The sequence below is a fragment of the Amblyraja radiata genome, chromosome 3 (assembly GCF_010909765.2).
Source record: "Amblyraja radiata isolate CabotCenter1 chromosome 3, sAmbRad1.1.pri, whole genome shotgun sequence".
Lineage (NCBI taxonomy): Eukaryota > Metazoa > Chordata > Chondrichthyes > Rajiformes > Rajidae > Amblyraja > Amblyraja radiata.
The window spans coordinates 112,518,301-112,541,054 of NC_045958.1; the positions used below are offsets into that span (position 1 = coordinate 112,518,301).

The 22,754-nt window shown below is 45.0% G+C and overlaps 1 protein-coding gene across 1 annotated transcript in view; it reads right to left on the reverse strand.

Moving 5' to 3' along the window:
- scamp1 (secretory carrier membrane protein 1) overlaps positions 1–7,974 on the reverse strand; it is a 53,074-nt gene extending 45,100 nt beyond the window's left edge. The window contains exon 1 of the mRNA XM_033018601.1: positions 7,709–7,974. Coding sequence (XP_032874492.1) covers positions 7,709–7,765 — 57 coding nt within the window. The 5' untranslated portion in view covers positions 7,766–7,974. The remainder of the gene's footprint in view (positions 1–7,708) is intronic.
- Between the last annotated feature and the right edge of the window lie 14,780 nt (positions 7,975–22,754).

Genomic DNA, 22,754 nt, shown 5'->3' on the forward strand with positions numbered 1-22,754 from the left:
AGTTTTGAGAATTCTTATCAAATTATCATACTTATCAAAGCTGCATAGATTCTTTCTGGCAACAAGAGTCAAGAACACCTCCTTGTAGGGACTAATTAAGATGGATTTAAAGGCTGTCATAATGCAAATCCTGTTGATTGTCTCTCTGGTGAAAAAAGATTCCAAATGCACTGCTATAACATCTTTAGTAATCGACTCAATCATCCTCCCCACTACCGATGTAAGGCAACCGGTCTATAATTCCCCTATAGTCTATAATTTATTTTAACTACAAGATAGATCGCCCTGCATTTTGTCAATGGGATAACCCGTTGGAATTTGCATTCCCTACTCCTCGTTTTTCAATCACACCATGTTAGAAAGATGTCCTTTTTTTAATCTTGCGATATTGTGCAGTTGCACAAGTGTATCAGTTTGTCAGCTCCTGGATTGTTGGCCAGAATCTGTGAAAGGATGATATTATAACTATTACTGAAACATGCTTGAAGAGCAGGAATGGCAACTTGAGGTACTGATTGCAGAGCTTTTAGTGAAACAAAGGAAAATCAAAAGGTGAAAGGATGGCAACATTGGCTTTCAAACCAATATTGCAGTGAGAAGGAGAATACATTTCTTTCAAATGGACCCACTTGGGTGCAATCATATTACTGGACATGTTCAATAGATTGCCAAACAGTCCAAGGAATTTTGAAGAGATTGTTCTTTAATATACAAAGACAGTAGTAAAGGGAGATTTTAATTAGCCAAATATTATCAGAATGATTAATGTAAAAGATGCGAACATCACAGATTTCCCAACATGCAATCAGAACTTATTTTAGCCTGCTTGTTGTAAGCCCATATTGAGTTGGCCGTAACAAAACTGAACACTGGACAAAGCACTAAAAACTCAATTAGATTTAAATAATCGTGGAAAAGGATGAAGATAAAATAAGAGATTAAAAAATAGGAGGCAAGGCTATTTGTACTGTGATTTGGTTTAGTTTATCATTGCTTGCTATCCAGGCATATCATACCATACATGGATGCATCAGGTAGTCCAAATGAAAAAATAAACAGAGCTCAGAATGTAGTGTTATGGCTACAAAGAAAGTGCAGATAAAAAGACAGTGCAAAGCGATAAGATTGGAAGATCATGAATTCATCCCTCGCATATTAAAGAGCCTGATAGAAAGTGGACTGGAATTAATTCCGTTGGCAGAATCACCAAATTAATGGCCACCCAAATGAAAAGGCTCACAAAAAAATGACAGTTGAATTCATAGCCACTTCTCTTCCAGGAATGCAATTCTTGAAGAAGTCTCTGCTCTCGGACAGGATTTCCATTTGCCCCCTTTGCCAACAACCAAAACTCAAATATCTGACTCAAAATCATTCCAGTTGGGGTTCAAATTAAGAAAAGAAAATTGGAAGTTTACATCTGATAAGAGGCTAGTGTCAAAGGATTAAAGTAATACCAACATTGAATCAAAAACTACAGTTGCTGAAAATCCAAAGTAAAAAACTGCTGAAAATACTGAGCAAAAATACCAGTTGGACTTCACATTGTAGCCGTTTCTCACAGAGCAGTTACAGATTAATTAAGGGCATACTTGAAATTACCTCGGACTAATAAAATGAAAGCTGTGGAGATAGCAAGGAGAGCTGATGAAGGCAGTGCATTTGATGTAGTCTGCAAGACAAAAACAGATCCCACATGACTAAGTGGTCAAAAATGTTAAGATGAGATGAAAGGGAAAGTGGGGAATTGGATCAATTGGCTCAAGAATAGGAAGTTGATGATTCATGGGTGCTCTTGTGACTGGATGGATGTTATTTGCAAAGTAGTAAATTGAATTTAATCCAGAGAATGGTGGGAGGAAGAGATGCACCACAACAGAATTGTAATATGTGGAGGAATGAAATGCACACTTAAAAAGGTAGCAAAATAGATAGAAGAGATGGTTTAAATAAACCATACGGTGCATTCCTTTAATAGCCAGGTTATAAAGCAAAGCGGTTACAATGGAAATTTGGGCTCATGTATAGTTACGGTTATGCAGTATAGTATAGGACATTGAACAAGTCAAAAATTTTAGATGATTTATCAGATGATGATTTATCAGATACAGAGGGAGACAGGGTGTAGAAATGTGACCCACAAGCAAAGTTGATGCTGATGGCTGTGCAATGTTCAAATCCATTTGTAAATGCTCGCTGTCCAATTGTAGCAAAGGCCAGATATTATTCAGACAGCCCTGATAAGTAGCAAATAATTGTGCCAATGCGTCTGTCAATGACCATTGCAAAGAGGTTTCTCCCCCCCCCCCCCCAATGCAATCACTTTGAAGGAGGGTTCTGACCCAAACATCGCCTATCTATATACTCCAGAGATGCTGCCTGATCCGCTGAGTTCCTCCAGCACTTTGTCCTAAGCAAGATTCCAGCATCGATAGTTCCTTGTGCTTCCAGAGATAATAAGAATAGGCAACAAATATTGGCCTCACCCAGATCACTAAAATATATATTTTTTTCTTAGCTGAGGAGGCATAGACTAGCAGAACTTTTTTTCCAGGAAGATCAGTAAATGTTCTTTCACACAGATGATAGTTACCTATCCTTAACAATGGCAATGTCACTGAATGTCAAATCCTACTTCATCAGTATTCAATGGAGTGGCATTGATCAGAAGCTCAAGTAGACCATCCACAAAAAATTATGTGACTACAAGAATGAGACAAAGGCTGAAGTGTCAAGAGCCAAGTTTCTAACTGCAAGATACCCAAAGTCCCTCCACCATTTACAAGTCAAGAATATGCTCAACTTGCCTAAATGAACGCTGCTCCAAGAATGCAAGATTTCCACCACTCTGGACAAATCAGCTCACTTGATGGGCACCTACTCCACTGTTCCTTCCACCATTGCGACAGAGTAGCTGCAGAACATGCCATCAACAAAATGGTTCAAGTGACTCCGATAACATCCCTCGAATACACAACCTCTACCATCATACAAGGCAATGGCAACACACATGGGAATACCACCACCTCTCTGTCCTCCTCAAAGTTGTACATTATCCTAACATGGAAATACATAACTGTTCCTGCAAGTTTATATCCTAGAACTCTCCCCATCAGCAGAGTAGCTGCTGAGGCGGCGACCTGGATCCGGGGCTCGGCCGCGGGCCAGTGGATGACAATGTCGGGAGCTCGCAGGTCACAGGCTGGTGCCTGTTTTCCGGAGCTCCCGTGGCAACAGCTGCGTCCGCTGGACTGGAGGGCGGCAGCTTCGACCACCCCCGAGCCGCGGAGCTTGAACCGCGGGACTGATACCATCGCCCGGTGGGGTATCGCCTCGGCGCAGAGGGAGAAGAGGAGGGAAGAGACAGTAACTCAAAGACTTTTGCCTCCATCACAGTGAGGAGGTGCTTGGTGAACTCACTGTGGTGGATGTTAATTTGTGTTTATTGTGTGTTGTTATTATTACATGTATGGCTGCAGGCAACAGCATTTCGTTCAGACCGAAAGGTCTGAATGACAATAAAGGAAATCTAATCTAATCTAATCAGTGGAACACACTAGCAATGAAAGGCAACTGCTCTCCACAACCTTCAAGGGCAATGAGGACTACAAGGATAGGTAACAAATATTGGTCTTCCTGTGATGCCCAGATCACCAAAATATATTTTCCTTAGACAAGGGAGATAGACTTGAAGTAACTAGCAGAGGAATTTCAGGGAAGACGAGCGAATGTTCTTTCATGATAGGAGTCTGGAATTCACTGTCAGCAACTGTTTAGAGGCAGAAACCCTCACATTTGTATGTGATTGGATGCATAATTGAAGAGCAAATGCCTGCAGGGCTATGGATCAAGTATTGAAGGTAGGAATATATATTTAAAAGCTTTCTCAACTGCTGCCAACACAATGGGCTGAATAATCTCCTTCAAAACTGCAAGTTTTCCACAATAGTATGAAATTTTAGGAGATTTTTTTAAAATGTGACAATTGGCCCTGGCACTCAATTTTTGTGATCTGTCTCTACAAAAATAAAAGAGGTGACGGGGGGGGGGGGGGGGGGGGGGGAGTGGAAGATAATTCAAAACAACATCAGCCTCAAGGTCGCTTTCAAAATATTTAGTCAACTTTCTGGCTGCATGGTACACAAAGATGAAATATTATACATTTCAAAAATAAACGAGTTCAGTAGTCACACAACCCATTCTGATCTCTCCAACAGATGTTTCCGTGATCTCCCATTTTACATCTACCTGCCATCCAGCCACAGAGAAACAAAATCTTTCAAATACCCATCATGGTGAACAATACTCTTGACACATCCATTTTCAGATTTGTCACCTTTTCATTGACACTTTGTTCTGAATGAGCAGAAAATTTATTTCAAACATTGGGAAGACAGAACATCCATAATCTAACTGAAAAGTGAACAAGACACAAGTAGTAAATTAGCTCACTCTTGCTTTTTTTTTCCTTTTTATGTTCTCAGAAGTGCTGACTAGAACGGTGGGTCCAACCATTTGAATGAAAGCGATATTTGTTTCCACTCCAAAAAATGTGCTCCTTGTCGAAAAAGCTGAATAAAGGAGCGATGAAGGAGCTGGAACTAACATGTAGATTTGTACGGACAGCTTGGAACTACAAGCCAAGCACACCTCACATGTCACGAGTGTTAATTTCTTACCACTTTAACAAACTTTTTAATAATTGTAAACTTCTTATTACAGCTTGAGAACTCCTGGTATGCATGGTGCCCCCTCCCAACCCAGGTTATAAACCACTGGTTCAGAAATCCTGTCTATTCTCAATTTGACAAAGATCAGCCTCCCACCATTTAAATCAACATTTCCACAACAGATTGTCTGGCCATTAACAAGCTATTATATATGGGGGGGAAATCCTGTCAACAAACTAGCTACAAAGCTTTGCATAATACAATAGTGACGACAAGAATTACAGAAAAAGAGATACACCATTCAGCTCTTCAAAACTGCTACTCAATTAAACAAGGTCCTGTTTGATTGTCTACATCAAAATATAATCCTAATACTAAGACATCCATTTTGAATGCAATCAATGACAAACCCCAAAAGCCATTCTGGATAAAGAATTTCATTGATTCATCAGTTTACGATCAACCAAAAATAAACTTGCATCATTCCTACTTATTTTGAGGCGGAGACTAGGCCCAAGATGAAGGAAAAACATTCTCTGAATTTCTTTATATCTCCCATTCTTCTAAACTAAATACAATAGAAGACATAACCTACTAAGACTGTCTACACTTGACAGATCTGGTAGCAGAAACAATCTGGGAAATCTTTGCTGCAATCTCCTGGCTGAAATTAATTCTGCAAGTATTGTTGAGCAAAACTCAACATTGGGGCTTGGAGACCATACATAATTATTGTACAATTAGGCAAAACACTGCTGCCTTAGTTCCAGTGATCCTTATTCAATCCTGACCTCTGGTGCCATGTTTCACATATTTTTTGCAATAGCTTGATTTCCTCTACATCCGTTTAAGCTGTAAAAGCTGTTGGTGAGACCACACTTAGTGGACCATGCCGACTTCTAGTTGTGCAACTACAGGAAGGATGCCAGTAAATTGGAAATAGAGCAAGAGATTGACCAGGATATTATCCGGGCTTAAGTTACAGGGAGAGGTTTGATAGGCTGGGACTTTTCTTTCTTTCAGAGAGGGTTAGAGTTAGCTCTTGGGCTAAGGAAATCAATGGACATATGGAAAAAGCAGGAACAGGGTACTGATTTTGAATGATCAGCCATGATCATATTGAATGGCAGTGCTGGCTCGAAGGGCCGAATGGCCTACACCTACTCTCTATGTTTCTATGAAATATAGGAGGCTGAGTGGGCGGCCTCATTGAGATGCACAAAATCATGAGTGAAATGGAGAAAGTTTTTATTTCCATAGGCAAGAGCAGTGATTCCCAACCTGGGGCCATGGCAAATTTCGGGGGGGGGGGGGGCCACAGAAAAATTTGGGGATTTAGGGGGCCACAGGTTCAATGAAGGGGGGCACTTTTTTCCCCGCTAATAATGTCAGGGGGGGGGGGGCACAGAAAAATTAAAGAGCCCAAGAACTAAAAAAGATTGGGAACCACTGGGCTAGAGGATTCCAAAACTAGAAGGCTTAAGATGAGGGGGGGAGAAAATTAAGAGGGACCTCAGACACAATATTTTCCACACATAGGAAAGTCTGCATCTGGAATGTGCTGCCAGAAACAGCTATAGAAGCAGATACAATTATTACTTTTAATAGACATTTGGACAGATATATGGCGAGGAAGAGTTCAGGCAGACATGGGCCAAATGCAAGCTAATGGATTTAGCCCAATATGCCAACTTGGTCGGCATAATCACCATGGACCGAAGAGCCTATTTCCATGCTTGTACAGCTCGATGGCACCAAGATTGCCAGCAAGTTAATTGTCCACTGTAATTTGCTCCTGGTGTAGAACTAAAAGTGGTAGAATCCTGGGGCAAAGTGTTTATGAGAATATGGAGAAAATAGAAAGGGACTAACGTAAATTGGTATTTAAATGGGCTCAGTGGGCAAGAGAACCTGCTTCCATGTTGAATTCACGTCCATCTCTACTCATACATTCAAATCTTCTTGCTACAAAGTTCTTTTAAAAATAACTTAATTTCATCCCTGCTTGGCAGTGAAAAGGACTATCTTAACCGGTTTGGTCATATTGCAATCATAGAGTGAGCGACTTTAAGTTGCCCTGCATTTGGGCTTAAATTTGGCCCTACCGCTGCCAAATGACTTGGTGTCAAATTTTGTTTGACTGCGCTCCTCTTTGGAGTCTCGTGACGACTCATTAGGTTAAAAGCGTATTATAAACACACGTTGTTGTTCATCGTCTCAACATTTTACCGCTGAGGATTCAGCGAACTGGAAGGACCCGCAGAAAACAAACAGGGAAGACCCCCGCCCATTGGGTGTGACATTTAAACAACGCCACCCGCCAAAGAAAAGCACAAGATATCAATGTGAATACGCGGAAGTCAGCGAGATCATAATTCGTTCACTGACAACCCCCCCCCCCCAGAAAAACACACAATATCTCTCAAAGTGCGCTACTTCCCCGACATTTACACCTCCCCTTCATTCCCATACAGTCTCCACTCATCCCCCCCCGTGACCTTCCCCAAACCCCTTAATCTACCTCCGACCCCTTCCCCCCCACTGACGTCACCTTCTACCCCCCCCTCCCCGACCCTCCTCTTACCCCTAATCTGAACCATTTCCACTGACCATCCCTCCTCCACCCCCACTTCTCCCCATCACACCATTCTTCACCCCTTCTCTGACCCCCATCTCCTCCTCCTGTTCCCAATCCTGAACTTCTCCCTCCTCTGTATGCGACCCCCTCCAACCTCCCCTCCTCCAGACCCCTCCCATCCTCTCCCTTTAACCCCCCCCCCCCGGTCCCTCCTTTTATTTTGCCTGCTCAAGACCCCCATCCTCTCCGTCCCTCCCCCCCCTCTCGTCTCTCCCTCCGTCCCCCCCCCCCTCTCCTCTCCGTCCCTCCCCTCTCCAGACCCTCCCTCCCCTCCAGTCTCTCCCTCCGTCCCCCCCCCCCCCCTCCTCTCCAGTCTCTCCTCCCTCCCCTCTCGCCTCCCTTCTCCCCGAGGCCGCGGGCCCGCTGATCAACAACACAGCTGCCAGCCTCCTCCTTTTACCTTGAAAGGATTGTTGAACTCGGGATCGGCGAAGGGGTTGCTGTCGAAGTCGGACATGTCGGCTGCTCTCGTGTGGGTGGGTGGGCGTGAGGCCGCCTGCTGTCTGCTGCCTGCCCCGCTGCGTGGTCGCTATGTCGGTGTCGGTGTCGGTGCGGGCACTGGGGACGTGCGGGGCGGGGCCGGACCGGGCCGGCAGACGGACGGACGGACTGACAGACGCGCTTCCTTCGCCCTCGGATCACATCAGACGGCGAGAAAATGGCGGCGCCGGAAGCGGCCGCGCGTCGCGAACGTTCAGTCCGCTGCATTACGTCATCCCAGGCGGGGCGGGGCTTCCCGCGAGGGGCGGGGCCACACTGCTGATTGACAGACGTGGGTGCAGGTTGAGGGGGAGGAGTAGGCCATATGCGGCCCTTCGAGCCAGCACCGCCATTCAATATGATCATTGCCGATCATCCATGACTGTATCCCCTTCCCCCCGATATGAGTCTGAAGATGCCCCTCTCAATGCCCCTGCTTAGTTTCTCCAACATTTTTGTCTACCTTCGATTTTTCCAGCATCTGCAGTTCTTTCTTTTTTTTTCACACAGAGAGTGGTGAATCTGTGGAATTCTCTGCCACAGAGGGTAGTCGAGGCCAGTTCATTGGCTATATTTAAGAGGGAGTTAGATGTGGCCCTTGTGGCTAAGGGGAACAGGGGGTATGGAGAGAAGGCAGGTACGGGATACTGAGTTGGATGATCAGCCATGATCATATTGAATGGCGGTGCAGGCTCGAAGGGCCGAATGGCCTACTCCTGCACCTAATTTCTATGTTTCTTAAACATCCAAAATCGTTTCGGCTTTTTTCCCATATCCCTTGATTTCCTTAGCAACATCATCATACAGAAGATAGACACAAAGAGCTGGAGTAACTCAGTGGGACAGGCAGCATCTCTGGAAGGAAGGAAGGAATGGGTGACGTTCGGGTCGAGACTCTTCAGACCCTGAAGAAGGATCTGGACCCAAAACGTCACCCATTCCTTCTCACCAGAGATGCTGCCTGTCCGGCTGAGTTACTCCAGGTTTTTGTGTCTATCTTCGGTTTAAACCAGCACCTGCAGTTCCTTCTTACACATGTGCAAGCTACACTCGTTCCATCTGCCCACGTTTGGTCAATATCCCTCCAAAGCTGTCATATCCATGTGTAGAAGGGTTTCGACCTGAAACATCATCCAATCCTTCTCTCCAGAGATGCTGCCTGTCCCGCTGAGTTACTCCAACATTTTGTGTCATACCTGTCTAACTATTTCTTAAATGTTGCAATAGTACCTGCCTCAATTACCTCCTCTGGCAGCTCATTCCATACACCCACCACCCTTTGTGTGAAAGAAATGGTATGGTATGGCATTGTACTTTGAGGAATGGTATGCCATTTTATGGTATGGTACTTTATATGTCATGTGTACCGAGGTACAGTGAAATTCACTTTTTGTATAGAGTATCATATGTATCATAAGCACTTAGATACATGTCTAGGGAGGAGCTGCAGATGCTGATTTAAACCGAAGGGAGACACAAAATGCTGGAGTAACTTGGCGGAACAGACAGCATCTCTGGAGAGAAGGAAACATCACCAATTCCTTCTCTCCAGAGATGTTGCCTGTTTCGTTGAGTTACTCCAGCATTTTGTGTCTACCTTTGGTGTAAACTAGCAACTGCAGTTCCTTCTTACAAACCAGATACAATACAGGTGTATAGCAGTGGTACACTTAGACAGTATACACTATCGCCAGTTTGGCACCATTCTCAAGTCTCAGTTGTTGTACGTGCAGGGGTCCTGACCTGACCACGAAAGCATGTTGTCCTGGCGGAGTTTGAGGGACAGCCTGGCCAAACTTGGCCCTTGGAACTGTAGATGCTGGTTTACATCGAAGATAGGCACAAAATGATTAATTGATTCTTTATTGATTGATTGATTGATACTCTATTATCACATGTGACATGTCACAGTGAAATTCTTTGTTTCGCAAAGCATGCACAAGGTATGCAAAGATTTGCCACGTATAGGGCGCCGATAGTACCTCAGAGGGTCAGGCAGTTAAGACTTATTGTCACTTACCTAGGTACAGTGAAAAGCTTTATTTTGCATGCTATCCAAATAGATCAGATTATACCAAACATAAATACAGTGTAAGTTAAACTCAAGCACAATAGATAGAGTAAAGGGGGAAGAATATCATCTCAGCATTGTCGTGCATCAGGGTGTCAATGGTCAGCTTAGATTCGGTGGGCCAAAGGGCCTATTTCCAAGCTGTATCTTTCAATTCAATTCAATTCCACAGACAAAGTCCAATATCATCAATGAGGTAGAGTTGAATTGGACAGTACCCAAGCTTGCGGACGGAACATTCAGGAGCCTAATAACAGGGGAAGAGTCCGGTGTTATTTGCTTTCAAGCATAGAAGTTTGAAAGCAAATATGACATAGAAGAGTCATACAATGTGAAAATAGGATCTTCGGCCGTACTTACCCATGGTAACCAACATGCTTGAAAAATATATTAACTTTTTAGAGCCTTTTACTAATAAGTTGAACATTCTGGTTTAATTGGGGTTGCATAACATGAAAGTTTTGATTTTGACATAAAATATATTTTTCACAATGTGATGAATGAAGCATTATTTATGATCGTGCTTCGATATTGCAAGTGCATATGTGACGATAGATGTTAAATATTGGATATGAATGTATTGCATGTTGGGATAGAAGCAACATGTATAAGGGATGGGTTTTTAAACCAATATGTAGAGGAACCGACAAGAGGGCAACACCAAGACTGGGTATTGTGTAATGAGGAAGGATTAGTTAGCGATCTTGTTGTACAAGGTCCTTAGGCATCAGTGACCATAATATGGTGGATTATGTGATAAGATGGAGAGCGACACGGTTAATTCACAGATTAGGGTCTTGAACTTGAATAAAGGAGACTTTGAAGGTATGAGACGGGAATTGGTTAGGATAGACTGACAAATAATACTTAAAGTGTTGACAGTGGCGATGCAATGGCAAAGATTTAAAGACCGTATGGATGAACTCCAGAAATTGTTCATCCCTGTCTGGCGAAAAAATAAAACCGCTCAACCGTGGCTGACTTGGGAAATCAAGGATCCAAGGAAAAACGGCACCCTGGAGGACTGGGAGAAATTTAGAACTCAACAGAGGAGGACAAAAGGGTTAATTCAGACGGGTAAAACGCAGGAAAGAAAGCTTGCAGTGAATATAAAAACTGACTGTAAAAGTTTAGGTATGTAAAAAGGAAAATATTAGTGAACGAATGTTGGACCCTTACAGTCAGAGACAGGTGAATTTATAATGGGAAACAAGGAAATGGCAGAACAGTTAAACGAGTACTTTGGTTCTGTCTTCACGAAGGAAGACATAAAACAATCTCCCAGAAATACTAGGGGACCGAGGATCTTGTGGGAGGGAGGAACTGAAGGGAATTCACATTAGTCAGTGAATGGTGTTTGGGACTGAAGGCAGATAAATCCCCAGGACCCCATCTCAGAGTACTCAAGAAGGTGGCCCCAGAAATCGTGGGTGCATTGGTGATCATTTTCCAATGTTCTCTCAACTCTGGACCAGTTCCTGTGGACTGGAGGGTAACTCCACTTTTTAAACAAGGAGCGAGAGAGAAAACGGGGAATTATAGACCAGTTAGCCGTAGTGGGGAAGACAATAGACAATAGGTGCAGGAGTAGGCCATTCGGCCCTTCGAGCCAGCACCGCCATTCAATGTGATCATGGCTGATCATCGCCAATCAGTTCCTGCCTTCTCCACATATCCCCTGACTCCGCTATTTTTAAGAGCCCTATCTAGCTCTCTCTTGAAAGCATTCAGAGAACCTGCCTCCACCACCCTCTGAGGCAGAGAATTCCACAGACTCACCACTTTCTGTGAGAAAAAGTATTTCCTCGTCTCCGTTCTAAATGGCTTACTCCTTATTCTTAAACTGTGGCCCCTGGTTCTGGACTCCACCAACATCGGGAACATGTTTCCTGCCTCTAGCATGTCCAAACCCTTAACAATCTTATATGTTTCAATGAGATACCCTCTCATCCTTCTAAACTCCAGAGTATACAAGCCCAACTGCTCCATTCTCTCAGCATATGACAGTCCCGCCATCCCGGGAATTAACCTTGTAAACCTTCGCTGCACTACCTCAATAGCAAAAATGTCCTTCCTCAAATTAGGGGACCAAAACTGCACATAATACTCCAGGTGTGGTCTCACTAGGGCTCTGTACAACTGCAGCAGGACATCTTTGCTCCTATATTTGATTCCTGTTGTTATAAAGGACAACATACCATTCGCTTTCTTCACTGCCTGCCGTACCTGCATGCTTACTTTCATAGACTGATGAACAAGGACCCCCAGATCCCGTTGTACTTCCCCTTTTCCCAACTTGACGCCATTTAGATAGCAATCTGCCTTCCTGTTTTTGCTACCAAAGTGGATACCCTCACATTTATCCGCATTAAACTTCATCTGCCATGCATCTGCCCACTCCCCCAACCTGTCCAAATCACAGTTGATGTGGTGTATCTGGACTTTCAAAAAGCCTTTGGCAAGGTCCCACACAAGAGATTAGTGTGCAAGATTTGAGCACATGGTGTAGGGTAATTTAGAGCACATGGCAATAGTGTAGGGTATTGACATGGATGGAGAACTGGTTGACAGACAGGAAACAAAGAGTAGGAATTAACAGATCCTTTTCATAATGGAAGGCAGTGACTAGTGGGGTGCCACAAGGCTCAGTGCTGGGACCCCATAGTTTACAATATACTGTACATTAACGATTTAGACAAGGGAATTAAATGTAACATCTGTAAATTCACACAAAGCTGGGTGGCAGTGTGAGCTGCAAGGAGGATGCTATGAGACTGTGGGGTGACTTGGATTGGTTGGGTGAGTGGGCAGAAGCATGGCAGATGCAGTATAATGTGGATGAATGTGAGGTTATCCACATTGGTGGCAAGAACAGGAAGGCAGATTATTATCGGAATGGTGTCAGATTAGGAAAAGTGGAGGTGCAATGAGACCTGGGTGTGCTTGTACATCAGTCACTGAAAGTAAGCATGCAGGTACAGCAGGCAGTGAAGAAAGCTAATGGCATGTAGGCCTTCATTGCGAGAGGATTTGAGTTTAGGAGCAAGGGGGTCCTACTGCAGTTGTACTGGTGAGACCGCACCTGGAGTATTGTGTGCAATTTTGGTCTCCTAATTTGAGGAAGGACATTATTGCTATTGAGGGAGTGCAGTGGAGGTTCACCAGGTTAATTCCCAGGATGGCGGGACTGACATATGATGAAAGAATGGGTCAACTTGGCTTGTATTCGCTGGAATCTTGAAGGATGGGAGGGGATCTTATAGAAACATATAAAGTTCTTTGAGGATTGGACAGGGTAGATGCAGGAAAAATGTTCCCAATGATGGGGGAGTACAGTGCCAGAGGGTCACAGTTCAGGGGCGGAAATCGCTATCAAACCATGGGGGGGGACACAATTCTGGGGTTACCGCTTCTTGGTGGCCGCGCACAGGTGCAGCCACACACACGCACAAGGCTTAGGAGGCTATGGCCGTGGGCCCTGTGGACGGTAATATAGGGAGCTGACATGGTTGGTGACCGACTCCGAACTCCAGCAACCGCAGCTTCGTCCGCCCCGAATCATGGGGTTTGAATCAGCCCGTTCACGGGGCCTTTCATCGCCGGGCGCGGCTTAAAATCGGCCAGCAGGGCTTCAACATCGAGAGCCTCGATCGTCTCGACGCAGCAGTTTGATTTTAAGCCACGGCGGGCGATGAAAGGCCCCGCAAACGGGCCGATACAGCGCTTAGTAAGTGTCTGATACCCGCTTGAATCTTTCAAAAGCTACAATGTGATAAATAACAATTAATCAAATAAAACTGAAACAAATAAAGGCAAACATAAGAACCAACCTTGGAGGGGGAAGAGAGAGAATGATGCAAAAAAAAAAATAACGTGTGACAGTGAATGAAGGACTTACCTGCAAGCCAGCCAGGAAACCCGTTCGACCAAAGCTCTTAAAGACCTGACCCATTTAAATCCGATACCCATTTAAATCTTTCCCATCCACCAATACATCGAATTAGTTCAAATCGTAATTGTACCCGCATCAGACAGCTATAAGAAATTCTCTGTGAATACCTTCAGTAATACTTGAAGGTCAAAACACAAATGGTGACACATCGTGTTAATACGATGTTAATAGAGACATTTAACAAGCGCTTAACTGTGACGCCCCCACTATCTCGCGGAAAGCGGAGATTTTACTAGATTTTTTTCCACCAAATTTTAAAATCCGGATTACAAAACATGGGGGGGATCGTCCCCCACCTCTCGTCCCCCCCCCCCCCCCCCACCCCGCCTGGATTTCCGCCCATGTCACATGAATAAGGGGTAGGCCATTTAGGACTGAGATGAGGACAAATTTTTTCACCCAGAGTTGTGAATCTGGAATTCTCTGCCACAGAAGGCAGTGGAGGCCAATTAACTGGATGTTTTCAAGAGAGCGTTAGATTTAGCTCATAGGGCTAAGGGAATCAAGGGATATGGGGAAAAAGCCGGAACGGGGTACTGATTTTGGATGATCAGCCATGATGATATTGAATGGCAATGCTGGCTCGAAGGGCTGAATGGCCTACTCCTGCACTTATTTTCTATGTTTCTTTGTTTCTATAAGGGTCTCACATTTTCACGTTCACAAGTTATTGGAGTAGAATTAGTCCTTGCGGCCCTTCAAGTCTACTCCGCCGTTCAATCATGGCTGATCGCTGCCTCCTAATCCCGTTTTCCCGCCTTCTCCCCATAACCCTTGACACCCGTTCTAATCAAAAAAATGTCTGTCTATGCCTTAAAAATATCCACTGAACGGGAATTTTAACAGGAATGCAAGTAGAAGGACTATTATATTTGCATTTCAGTCATTCTTTCAATCTAATAGTGTGTTTTTTTTATTGCCAAAATAAAGTTTTAAAGGACTTTCCTGTAAAATGATTGTGCATGCGGAGTTTACATTGAGGCTGTAAATGCTGAGCCATTTCCTTAGTTGAGAGGAAGTGTCAGCTTCACCATCCTCTGTTTATAGATTTTTTTTAATCTGTTTAATTATTTGAGGAGTGAGCCCAAGGTTGCCATGGGGATGTATTGTAGAGCTTATCTGCTTGATGGGTTAATGAGGACAGTCGAGAAAAAATAGAATAACTAAGGCATTTGGAGAATGAGTAGAGACAAAGGAACATATAAAGCTGCAGATTGCAGGGTTGGAGAATGCTCCCAGCTGTGTTAGCGGAGACAGGAAAACAGTGTCAATATCACATATTTGAGATAAAATTATAGTCACACAAGCCATGGAAACTGGCCCTTCGGCCCAACTTGCCCATGTCGATCAAGATGCCACATCTATGCTAATCCCATCTGCCCGTGTTTGGCCCCTATCCCTCTAAATTTTTCCTATCCATGTACCTGTCCAAATGTCTTTTCAGTGCTGTTATAGTACGTGGCTCAGCTACCTCCCCTGGCAGCTCCTTCCATGAACCTTTCACACTATGTGCGAAAAAGGTGCCAATTAGTTTCCTATTAAATCTTTCCACTCTCACCTTAAACCTACGTCCTCTGGTTCTTGATTCCCTTCCTCAGGATAAAAGCCTCTGTGGATTCACCCTATATCTGCACCCCTCGTGATTTTATACACCTCCATAAGATCACCCCGTAGCCTTCCGTGCTCCAATGAATAGAGTCCTAGCCTGTCCAACCTCTCTCTATAGCTCAGGCCCTCAAGTCCTGGCAACATCCCCGTAATTCTTCTTTGCACTCTTTCCAGCTTCAACACGTCCTTGCTGCAGCTTTTGACCAAACTCAACACAAAGATTGATGATTTGCAGCAGAAATACCTAGTTCTGATGTAGATATTGAAACCGAGTGACCTAAAGTCCAATTCAATATTGGACGACTGCAATATGCTCAGCTGGAAGATGGTGTGTTGTGTTACAAGCTAATGTTCGGCATGGTTATAACAGTGCAGGAGTCCAGAGAGAGAATGAGATGGAGAATTAAAGTGGGAGATAACAGGGTGCTCTTAGTCACCTCTCGAGAGTCAACATGGGCATTCCACAAAGAATAATAATAATAATAATAAATGTTATTTATGGGCGCCTTTCAAGAGTCTCAAGGACACCTTACAAAAATTTAGCAAGTAGAGGAAAAACATGTAAGTGGAATGAAATAAATAGTAGAGACATGACTAGTACACAAATTAAAGACAGAATTCAATTCAAAACACAATATGGGGCAATTCAAGCGCAGATGAAAAGGGAGGGGGACGTGGGGCTAAGGATAGGCAGAGGCAAAGAGATGGGTCTTGAGGCGGGACTGGAAGATGGTGAGGGACACGGAATTGCGGATCAGTTGGGGGAGGGAGTTCCAGAGCCTGGGAGCTGCCCTGGAGAAGGCTCTGTCCCCAAAACTGCGGAGGTTGGATTTGTGGATGGAGAGGAGACCGGCTGATGTGGATCTGAGGGACCGTGAGGGTTGGTAGGGGGAGAGGAGGTCAGTGAGATATGGGGGGGCCAGATGGTGGAGGGCTTTGTAGGTGAGGACCAGGATTTTGTAGGTGATCCGGTGGGAGATGGGAAGCCAGTGAAGTTGTTTGAGGAATGGAGTGATGTGATGCCAGGATTTGGTGTGGGTGATGAGTCGGGCAGCTGCATTCTGGACCAGTTGGAGTCGGTTGGGCAAAGAAGTCAAACAATCTACATTTGGTTTCTCCAATGTCACTGGAATACCTAATGCAATACTGGATCACAATTACTCCTCTTTTGGGATCTGGGCATTGCAGCATAGCCAGCTTTAATTGACCATAACTTATTGTTCCAGAGAAGATGTTGCTGATGGTGCTCCTATCCATCTGTTGCCTTGGTCCTTCTTGGTGGTAAAGGTTGTGGGTTTGGGTGGGGCTGTCAGAGTAATGTGGGTAAGTAACCGTCTTCAGGTTTAGGCTTATTGTTCTCGCGTATAGTGAGGTACAGTGAAAAGTTTTGGTTTGCATGCTATCCTTACAGGTCAGATAATGCCATATATAAATTCAATCATGTTCAAGAAAGAATTGCAGATGCTGGAAAATCGAAGGTAGACAAAATTGCTGGAGAAACTCAGCGGGTACGGCAGCATCTATGGAGCGAAGGAAATATGCAACGTTTCGGGCCGAAACGTTGGGGTCTGAAGAAGGGTTTTGGCCCGAAACGTTTCCTATTTCCTTCGCTCCATAGATACTGCCGTACCCGTTGAGTTTCTCCAGCAATTTTGTCTACCTTAAATTCAATCATGTATGTTTTTAGTGTTTAGCTTGTTTTATGTGGGGGAGGGGGTTGGGGGAAACTTTTTCTAAACTCTTACCTCGACGGAGATGTGATTTTTTCCCGTACCTGTATCTCAGCCCGCACTGCGGCCAAACATCGAGGAGTTGGCGGCCTTTGCTGGAGACTGATTTCGAGAAGCTCCACCGCTGGTGCCTGTGGGACTTTAACATCGCTGAGCGCACGATCCCTTTGCCGGGGATAGACCTCTGAGCTCTGCCGTGGGTGCCTGCGGACTTTAACATCACAGAGCTCGCGGTCTCTGGTCAGAGACCGACTTCGGGAACTCCAAGCCGCAGGAGTTTCAACCGCCCTGACGGGGGAGCATCGATCGCCCCAATGCGGGAGCTTCGACCGCCGACTGCAGGACCTACGATCGCCCCGACGAGGGAGAAAAATGAGGGTAGAAGATTAGATTTTATTGCCTTCCATCACAGTGAGGAATGTGGAATTCCCTGTGGTGGATGCTTATGTTAACTTTTATGTAGTTGTGTGTCTTGTTGTTTTTTTAGTATGGATGTATGGTTATTCGCATATCACTGTACCTTAATTGGTACGTGACAAATAAAGACCTTTGACCTGTGAAACCCTTGAAGTGCAGTTCCCAGAAGCCTCACAGCGCCAAGTTAATGTTGCCCACCTGATTTACATCCCATTCATCACGATGGATATTCATTCCCTCCACCATTGTGTTCATCACATCTGTGGTCTGTGACATCTTCAACTGTATGTATATTATGCTGGTTCTGAGCTCCCCATCATCTGAGGGATTTACAGGAGTCGCTGCCTCAAAAAGGCAGCCAGCATCATCAGAGACCCACACCTCCCTGGCCACACACTCATTTCACCCCTGTCATCGGGAAGGAGAGCCAGAAAACAGTAAAATCCAGGTACAGGAACAGCTTCTTCGTTACAGCCATCAGGTTATTAAACACTACAACCACCAAATAAACTCTGAACTACATAAACTTGGGGGAATTGGTTTTGTCTTTTTGCACGATTATTGTTACAGAGTACTATGTCCACATATTCTGTTGTGCTGCAGCAAGGAAGCATTTCATTGTTCTGTCTGGGACATATGACAATAGAACACTCATGACTTGACTCTTGACTTATTTGCATCAGCAACACCAATAACGCTTCCCCAACCAACAACATTTAGCACCAAGGCGGATAATGGTTGTGTTGCAAGGGCTTGGTGCATGGGAGCTTCTCTGACTGTTGCAGTTCTTCTAATCAAGTTATTCCTTGTGTGAAGTTGGGGAAGGTGATCAAGAATTTAGACAAGGTACCAATGAAATCAAAATACTGTGCAGCTTGGCTGGGAACCCCGCTGATGGGCATGTCCCTATGTGTCTGAACTCTTTGTACTTCTTAGACACAAAAAGTGTCTAAGAAGGGCAGGCAGCATCTCTGGGGAGAAGGAATGGGTGACGTTTCGGGTCAAGACCCTTCTTCAGATGGAGTCTGAACGACAGAGATTTTTGTGTCTATCCTCAGTTTAAACCAGCATCTGCAGTTCCTTCCTACACACGTTGCCCTTCTTGGTGGGAGAGGTTGTGGGCTTGGGAAATCCTAGGTGGGTAACAACAGTGCAATTTGTTGATGGAACACATCGCAGCCACTGTGCGCCAATTGTGTAGGGGGTGAATGTTCTGATCAAAAATCATTGACCAGAAACATTATCAATGTTTCCCTCTGCACAGTATGAAACATCGAAACATCAAAAATAGGTGCAGGAGTAGGTCCATCGGCCCTTCGAGCCAGCACCGCCATTCAATATGATCATGGCTGATCATCCAAAATCCGCACCCTGTTCCTGCTTTCTCACCATATCCCTTTAATCCGTTAGCCCGAGGAGCTAAATCTAACTCTCTCATTGCCATTTCCAGACCTTTCTGTTTTTATTTCAGACTAGACCAAGTGCAGACCCGTTGGGTCTGTTCCCCCAACGTGCGGTTGTGGGGGGGGAGGCGGCATGCAGCGTCACACACACTAACTATCTCCCCCCCCCCCCCCCGCACTCATGCTAATTACCCCCCTTGATATTATATTAATATTATTAATTTGCTCCTTTTACCACATAACAACCCTATCTACTGACGCATAGCCCCCAACTTGCAGTCACATCTAGAGAGGGGGGGGGGGGGGTAGATAGTGAGGGCAGAGAGAGAAGGGGCAGAGACAGAGAGAGAGAGACACACACAGAGAGGGGCAAGAGGGATAGGGGGGTGGAGAGGAGGAGAAGAGGGAGGGTGGGTGAGGGGGGAAAGGTGGGGGAGGAGGGGAGGAGAGAGAAAGGGTGAGAGTGAGGGGGAGAGAGGGCGTGCTGAGAGGGGGGTGAGGGGGAGAGGTGGGGAGCAGGGAGGGGGAGGGAGGGGGAGGGAAGAGGGTAGGGGGTGTGGAGGGGTGGGGGTTTAGGGGAGGAAGGATGGGGTAGCGGATGGAGGAGAGGAGGGGAGAGAGAGAGGGGGAGAGAGGGGGGGAGGGGGAGAGAGAGGGTGTGCTGAGAGGGGGGTGAGGTGAGGGGGAGAGGTGGGGAGCAGGGAGGGTGGAGGGAAGGGGGTACGGGTGTGTGGAGGGGAGGGGGTTTAGGGGAGGGATGGTGGGGGAGGAGGGGGAGAAAAAGAGGGGAGAGTGAGAGGGGGGAGTGGAGATGAGAGGAGGGGGGAGAGGAGAGGGGGGGAGATAAGAGGGGGAGAGGAGGGGGGGAGAGGAGAGGGGGGAGAGGAGGGGGGGGGAGAGGAGAGGGGAGAGGGGGAGAGGAGAGGGGGGGGGGGGGGAGAGGAGGGGGGGGAGAGGAGAGGGGGGGGAGAGGAGAGGGGGGGGGGGGGGGGGGAGGAGAGGGGGGGGGGGGGGGAGAGGAGAGGGGGGAGAGAGAGTGTCTTTTTATTTCAACCCAAACCCCCCAAACAACCATTTGCAGGCAGTGCTTTTTTACTTTAACCGTATTTTCATTTTCAAACCACATTAAGGGTACTTACTCAGTTGTGTGGACATGTGTTCAGTGTTATTCACAGCTCAGAGAAACGTGACCCTCTGCCTTCCTCCAGCTTGCAGACTAATTGAGGCACACCACTTCCTGGTTTTATAGTCCATCCCCCCTGCCGCCAGCGGGGGCAGCAGAGAGAATGAGGAATTTTGTAAAATCATTAATATCTCTGTCATTTCTCATCAACTGGAAAAATCCTCGGCACACTTGCGGCGGAGGGGGGCTCTGAGCGAGGTGGCCAAAAATGACGGCCGTAGGTGGCGGCGTTCTCTCGGAAATCGCAGCACAGATCGCCAAAACCGGTCAAGAACAGACTTTTAGTAATATAGATATCCAGCATTTGCATTTTTTAAATTCATTTTCTGAAAAGTTGCCAATGGAAATGAACGTTGTGCAGTCAACTGTGAAAATATGCACCGTGGAAGTAATAATGAAAGGAAGGTCATTGATGAAGCAGCAGAACATGGATGGCCCTCAGGGACTCCTGTAATGGAGTCCCAAGGCTGTTCCATGCTGTGTCGCAATTTCACTGGACTGATACCTCATTTTAAAACTCACAGCACTCCATATTGAACCAGGATTGATCTCATGGCATATGAATAGCGATAGGGTGTGCTTACAGATTGTGGTTTAGTTTAGTTTAGTTTAATTTAGAGATACAGCATGGAAACAGACCCATTGGCCCACAGAGTCTGCGCCGACCTGCGCTCCCCGCACATCAACACTATCCCACAATTACAAGTACAATTTACAACATTGCAGAAGCCAATTAACCTACAAACCTGTACGTCTTTGGACTGTGGGAGGAAACCGGAGCACCCGAAGAAAACCTATGCAGGTCACGGGAAGAACGTACAAAATCTGCACAAACAGCACCAATAGTCAGAATCTCTGACGTGTAAGGCAGTAACACTACTGTTGTGCCACCGTGCTGACCCCAAAATAATTTGAGATCTTTTATTTTAAGAGGAGGGGATAAGAGGGTGGCATACAGTTCTGCTTCTGCTATTCATTCACTGCACCCATTGAATGACCAGATTTGGATACATTTTCTATGCTGAGCCAATTCTTCTTAACATGATTCTCATGCTGCACAGAACAATAAAGGGTGAAGGGAGGACCTTGTCTCCACAATGACTGAAGACTGGTCAGTTGTATCATTCAAATGGACAGATGCATTTGCCACAGGTAGTTTGATGGTCAGGTTGCTTTACCCCTCTTTTGTGCTCTTCTTAATTGTGCAATAAATCTGGCCTTTATTGTAATGCCTGAATTCTGGAAAAGATTTTGTGTTAAAATCGTACTCCTGACACATGAGCATTAAATTTGGATCAACACTCTAGCGCAGTACTGTGGCGCATTTTGAACTTTGCGTTCAAAGGCTCTGACTTCCCTCTTAGATCGATGTGAATAATCTAATTTCATTGTCATGAAGAAGTATGAGTCCAATATCATTTAGTCCATCCACATCACATCAGGCGAATGGCAGAATGAAAATGGTTATTCTTAAAATAATTCAGTGGACGTGAAGCACTGTGGAAGGTCTTTAATTAGTCTGTTCAACCATCTAGCCAGATTCCCTCATTCTACCATGCGGTCATCTAAATCTCTGCTGGCAGTACTCTAACTCCCAATATGTTCCCCCCCATCAATGTGCTCCTGTCTTACATTGAATCTAGTTAATAGTGCATTTATTTACAAATTAGCATCATTGATTTCAAATGTCCCTGAGATCTTGCTCTTCCTTTAGCACTGCAATCTCCAACAGCGATAATTCTCCGAGGCATCTGGATTTCTCCAGTTGTGGCTTGTTGATCAGCCATTGCTGATCATCAGCCATTCATCAGAAATGAATTCAATTGATCAAACACAGATAGCATGCCCAGCTGTGATTACCCTATTTTCTGGAATTTCCTCTTTAAATATATTTCTACATCTTAATGTCTACAAGTAATTCCGTACAAGCTACCTCCCTGGTGAAGATTTAGGTCATCTGTTCATAAATCTTCTTACGTGACTTGGAGTCGAATGTTATTTGATAATGCAGTCGTTAAATCCCCCGGGATGTTTTCTAAAGTCCAGGGTGTGTTATTAGCACAATTTGCTGTTTCATGCTGTAAAAGGTACTAAAAGTCTGACTTTTTTTGTGTGTAATTAAATGATGGAATTCTGCTTGGCCAATACTGTGGGCTGCATGGCGAATTATCCCAACATTATCATCGGATCGCTGCTTGGGGATTTTTACCCCTGTATATTTTTCAGCAATGAAAATGTGATCACCTCCAGGAGCTGGGAACAGAGTGCCACCTTGTGTCAATTGCAATTGACATGCTCTGAAGAAAATAGAAACACTAATTTGTCTAAAATACCACAGTTCTGCAATTTCTATCACTTTTTTTCTGTTATTAGATATACCTGGATTTTTGTATTTGATAAATTATTATTTTTTAAGAGGTTGAACAAACTTGGATTGTTTTTTTTGCGGTTAATAGCTCTCAGGAGGGATTGGACAAACTTGGATTCTTTTATTAGAGGGTATTAGCTACTGTATAAGGAGCTATGAGGAGAGGTTGGACAAACTTGGCTGGTTTTCCAGCAGATATAAGGAAACATTGGAAAACATACATTATTTTCTCTG